This window comes from Lycium ferocissimum, chromosome 1 (assembly GCF_029784015.1).
Source record: "Lycium ferocissimum isolate CSIRO_LF1 chromosome 1, AGI_CSIRO_Lferr_CH_V1, whole genome shotgun sequence".
NCBI classification, from domain to species: domain Eukaryota; kingdom Viridiplantae; phylum Streptophyta; class Magnoliopsida; order Solanales; family Solanaceae; genus Lycium; species Lycium ferocissimum.
Genome location: NC_081342.1, coordinates 71,322,223 through 71,328,222, shown reverse-complemented (window position 1 = coordinate 71,328,222; position 6,000 = coordinate 71,322,223). Strand labels below are relative to the sequence as shown.

The following is a 6,000-nucleotide window of genomic DNA, read 5'->3' as shown; positions in this document are numbered from 1 at the left end:
ATCTCTTTCTAATGTTGGTGTTTTTTTAAGGGTGGTAAAGTGTGTATAAAACACATACACTATGTTACACTTTTAACACTGTATAAACACTGCATAACACTGTAGAAGTGTGTATAAACACCTCTTATATGTTATTATACATTTTTATACAAGGTTTATACATTATCTACAGTAGGTGTATAAAGTTGTATATTGTTGTATAAAGTTGTACGTTGTTGTATAATGCTGTATTTACAAGCTACGGCCATAATTTGTTGGGTCATAGGTTTATAATTTAAAAATATGGCTACCCAAATGTAATTTTGTGTGCTAAATTGTACATTACTGAAATTTCCCCTAATATGAAAGCTATTAATATCTTATCCTACTACGACTCTTCAAATCAATATGTAATAGTTATCCTAAGATATTCCATTTCCACCCGCAATGCATTTATGGAAATACCATTCAATGAAATGAAAGAAACTAGAAAAACACAAGAGACGTAATGATTTTTTGATGACCGTAATAAACTTACACTTGAAGAATTTGAGAGTATCAACAAATACTATGTACAAATATATTCTCCACAACCCCAATAACCCAAGATTTGACATCTATGTCAAAACCTCTTTAATACATTAACTAATTACATCTTACTACACCCCGGAATCCTTTTTCTGAGTGAGACCAAAGAAACAAACAAATTGATCACTAAATAAACATAAATAGGTACAAATTCCGACATGATCAATAGTCAAAGACGAATCTAACTAGTGAAAGTGAGCACATTCATCACTTTCTTCATACACACGCAAGGTAAAGTAAAAAAAAGGTACTCCGTACTATATTTTTAAATCTTAGATTCGCCCTGATCACAACTCACCAGTCTTCTACCTCCAGCTCCGCCTCCCACGACAAATTGCACTGTCACGTGGCGCGATTCTTGATCATTACTTTTTCCTACACACGTAAGTGAAAAGATGTGCTTCCAAATCTTAGATTCGCCCCTATTACAACTCACCAGTATTTATGCCTCCAGCTCCGCCTCCCGCGACAACTCCCACTGCCACCCGTGGCGGCAATTCTTGATTGAACATACTCAAATTCGGATATCCGACAAGGGATTTGGATCCCACCCGAGTGATTAAACCCATAAACCATTTCAGCCTCTCTCAACAAATCAGCAAACAAAGGGTGATTAAAGTAAATCACAGGCACTAAAATTCTACATGCATCATCCCCTTTTTTACCAACATACACAGCCAAATGACCCTTTGGTATTTGGTTCTGATCCATAAAATCCGATCCGACCCGGATATAACCCGAACCGGGTCTTCTAAAATTGACACCTTTAACCGCATGCTTCAACAAATTTCCCAAATTACAAAGCTTTGAAAATGCTTTTGTTGCACAATTTGAGGATCCCAGACGTTTGTAGCTGATTTTTCCCTTTCTTCTCCTATGAATGAACAACTTGAAAACTCTCACCAATCTCCTTCCAAGCCTAAATCCTCTCATTTTCCTCATTTTTTTCGTTAACCGAGTCGCGAAATAATCTATCAGTCAATGACGTTTTTGTTGCCAAGAGAGGTATTTTTTCCTTACCGTCTCGTTATGAGAACTCATGCTTTCTGACTCTCTATGAAAATCTTCTCCCAAGATCAGAAGTATCAAATAGTTCTTTGATGGAAACACGAAAACTGACGCTTTCTAACTCTCTGTGAAGTTCTTCGCCCGAGATTAAAAGTACCACAATTTTTCTTTGGCACCCTCGGATTATGAGAATTGACGCTTTGTGACTCTCTATGAAGATCTTAGACCAAGATCAAAAGTATTTTTCTTTGCCACCGTCTAGTTACGAGAATTGACACTTTCTAACTCTCTATGAAGATTTTCGCCCGAGATCAAAAGTATGAATATTTTTCTTTGTCTGAAATATGGGGAATTCTTGAAACTGGCTATTTCACAGAGGATGTCAAGAGCTTGTAACTGACATAGCTACTAGGTGAAAGAGGTGGATGTTTGGTCTTATTCTGAAAACGTGAAGATGAAATGGAGTTTATAATATTGCTAAAGACTACTGTTTGTTTGTTTTTTTGGACCGTTTGGCTTCTTGTAGAATAGTAATGGTGGTGATAAAGGAGTAATTAATGTGACAAAAAAGCACAGCAAGTATATAGAGAATTTATATATTAGACTCTTGATTGGTTTTGAACTGAGACGTACTATTATCGTCACGATAAAAATGAGAGATAGTTCAAACAAGAGAAGAATGAGGTTTTCTTGTTGTAGATGACAATGTATGAGATGTGGAGTATTGTGGCAAGTGAAACATGGTGGAAGTTTATATATGTAAGAATATATAGTATTGGTTGTGTGTGTGTGGTGGGGGCGAGGGGGACGGAGGGTGGGCTGAGCCCATGAGGGTAGGAGGTGGGGTAGATGGGAGGCGTAGTGGTTGGCACAAACAAGGTGAGACTTGACCAAAAATGTAAGACTGAGAATTTTTATGTTACTTATAAAGAGCAATAAATATGTGAAATAATCTATCTTGTGTGGACGCTTCAAAACTATTATAGGATGTGTTGGATCATATGAGAGTAGTGAAATTTTTAAAGAAATTGATACGGGTCGGCATTGTTTTTGGAAAATCCTAACAATAAACAAAATAATCACCAAGTGATGACTTCTTTTATGTCCTTAACTAAAACGTACATGAAATATCATAATGGGGCTTGTCTTCTGTTCGATTCTTCCATCCGGACGAGGTTGTTTTTGTTGTAAAATTACATATACCCCTCCTTCTTGTCCAACTCGAGTTGCCTTGTTCGTTGTTCCTTCGACAGTTAAAATTGCTAGCTTGAAGAAGGTTGTATAATATGTATCGAATATAAGTTCTCTTGTTAATGGAAATAAGAATAGTGAAGTTTGGATCGTGCTTATAGTCTAGTAATACGAGTGAATTTAATTCTCACCGTCCTGTTTCCTTTTAAAAAAAAAAAAAAGATAAAGAGTATGTGGAAGAAGGGAGGTCAGATGAATTGAAGTTGTGAATCCTGGCTATATGGAGTTTCAAGGGTCAGTAATTACAAAAGTATAATTAAAAAGAGATCGAACAGGTCGTTTTGTTAATGGTCTTTGATTGTGATGTTTGAATAAAAATAACATGGATCCACAAGGGTGGCTGAGTTGGTTCAACAAATGATTTTCCATATGAGATCTGGAATCGGTCCCCTTGCTAACAACCTTTTCAGTCTGAGCTCATCGCACGGGGCTTGCCTAGTGCGATTTACCTCTCTTATGTTGTTTGCGGACAATTGCACAAGGAGCGAAGTTTACTCCGAGCACACTCAAAGATAGCATTCTTTAGTTTAAAAGAAAAACATTATATAAATAAAGTGGCATTTTTAATTACTTGACTCTTTTTGAAGGTAGATCTCCGTGAAAGTTGCAAATGGGGATATATTTATTTCTTGGACTAATTCTTTTAGCAGAAAGTTGGAATAATTTTTCAAAAAATGTGTGTGGGCACTATTTTATGTTTTCTTTAAAAATTGTGCCCTGTAGGTACATTTGACGAGGTATCATAGGGTATACTTCAAGTGGTACGGAAATTTTAATATTTTTTAAATATCTATCCTTTTCAAAATCTTGGTACGAATTTTGCTAGTCTGTCTTCAAAATTGAAATGTCTTTTTTATTATCTTTATTGGGTCTCTTTTATTTTTATTTTCTTTTAACTCAATAATATGATTCTGTTGTCACAAAATTGATAGGTATGGTTTAGATTGCAAGTTTTAAAAGTTGTCAATTTTACAGAAGTTGGAATGGAGGAAACATTAAATTGTATGAAAGAATCCAAAATATTGGCTTTGGGGCGGTCTAGAGGGTTGATCACGAGTTCACGTGAACTAATTCCTTTAATCGTTTAGCCCCTACACGTATAATAATAACAAAATCGATTAAATATCTATAAATGTTCGACAATGAACTTGTTTATTATTATAGTATTAACTTGAAATCGTCGTAGGAACTTATAATTTTAATCTTGATATGTCTTTTATTTATCCACCCTAGGAGAAAAATAAAAAGAATATGAAAGGAACAAAACATTAATTTGGTTCTTTCCATATGTCCATGTCTAAATCTTGGTGGATAGAATTATCCTAAACTCATTTTACTAGAAAGTAACACATACAACTTGAAATTATTTGAGGTACGTTTAAACTAACACAGACATTACAATTATATTAATAAAATCTACTAAATTTTGGGTTATTAATGCACATGGAATGCTGGAGGTTGGACATAACGTACAGGTTGGAATATCCCATACCAGATTGATCATGAATTGGGGACTTACAGTTAGCCATGCATGTGATCAATCACCAATATACAAGAGGATATGTTTCTTTTTTTTTTTTTTGGACATATTTGCAAATTTTGAGATTCACCCTCACATGTCACGTTTAACTAAAATACGAGTAATTAATATTCTTATAGCAATAAGCTAAGCATATAAATGGTAACCTACAAAATAGGTAATGATTTGTTATATCAGGTAAGATCATACTATCAATTTCTTTTTTACATAGTCGGTAAATATAATTTAAATTGTTGGATGTATGAATAAAGTTTATATAGTTAGCTGAAAAGAAAAAAAAAAGCTACTTATAAGGTGTTGAATACTCTTAATAATGTGAGACTTTTTGAGAAAAATCGTGCGATTGACCCAAAACGAATAATATCACACCATGTTGAGAGTATTTCTAAGTTGTTTCAACTCAACAAATTAGTCTTAGAGCCAATAGTTCGGCAAGAAGAGTATGAAGATGATATATAGTGATGTCGTGGGGGCCGGCTTATTGCCTTTATCAATTGAGTTGGTTTACTACCTTTGGGTCATGTGGAATTTAATTCGAGAGAAGGTTATTGAGTGTGTGAACAACATCTAAATTAATAGCTAAAAATTAGAAAAAGAATTTGATTATAACGTGTTGAATACTTTTAATGATGTGAAGCCTTTTGAGAAAATCGTATGGCCTTAGGCTAAGCGAATAATATCAAACCATATTAAGAACATCTTTAAGCTACTTGAGCCCAACGTAAAAATCCCTTGTAAATTTAACCTCAAGTACAAGAATTCATCAAGTCCTTTAATTTCTTTGATCTTAAGGAAAAACCATTTGGATTACTCTAAAAAAAAAAACATTTACGTTTGTGTCGTCTTGCTTCACGGGTGTCATTAACAATATAAAATTAATTAGATTTATCAAGAGTTTTGAAATAACACAATTTCTGTTCTTTTAAAGTAATAATTTCAGTACGACAAATTGCCAGTGCGCAACACACAAGCTAAAGGATACAGCTTGTTTAATTGGTTCATTGTCATCTAATGCAACCATTACTTTTTAGGGTAATTAGTACAAATTTTGTATAAATATGGTTATATACTACTCCCTCCGTCCCAATTTATATGGTACTTTTCGCTTTTTGAGAATCAATTTAATTAAACTTTGAAGCTAAATTGGATTACATTAACTCAATATTTTAACATTAAAATTTATATATTTGAAAACCACATGAAAAGTACCATAAGTTGCAATTTTTCTCATATCAATTCGGTGAAAATACCATCTTAAAATGTTGGTCACAATTCATGCAGTTTGAATCTCGAAAAGTGAAAAGTGTCACATAAATTGAAATAGAGAGATTATTCAATGGTACATTACTATAGTTTAAGATGAAGACAATATAGATGAGTGTGCACCAACATATCTATCGTACGAGCTCAAGTCGTACTGTTGTAGTATACTAGATGTAATATCTTTTATATAATAAAAATGACGCTATTAAGGTCAATTTGCTCGCATCTTGATTATTTTACCGGATATCTGCTTCCTCCAACTAACACATTATACGGAATAACTCTGCCTAACAAATATTATAGCATATATAACTGTTGGGAATTAATTTAAATATAAATTAATTAAAGTGTTTTTAAAAGAAAAGTTGTCT

General features: G+C 33.5%; 1 protein-coding gene across 1 annotated transcript; it reads right to left on the bottom strand.

Moving 5' to 3' along the window:
- Positions 1-620: 620 nt before the first annotated feature.
- LOC132059374 (auxin-responsive protein SAUR36-like) lies at positions 621-2,314 on the bottom strand. The gene has a single exon (XM_059451973.1). It carries the CDS (start codon positions 1,507-1,509, stop codon positions 1,000-1,002), a length of 510 nt encoding a protein of 169 aa, XP_059307956.1. The 5' UTR covers positions 1,510-2,314; the 3' UTR covers positions 621-999.
- Positions 2,315-6,000: the final 3,686 nt, after the last annotated feature.

Coding starts and splice junctions, on each gene's coding strand:
- LOC132059374 (XM_059451973.1), bottom strand. CDS start 1,509: ATGAGGAAAATGAGAGGATTTAGGCTTGGAAGGAGATTGGTGAGAGTT.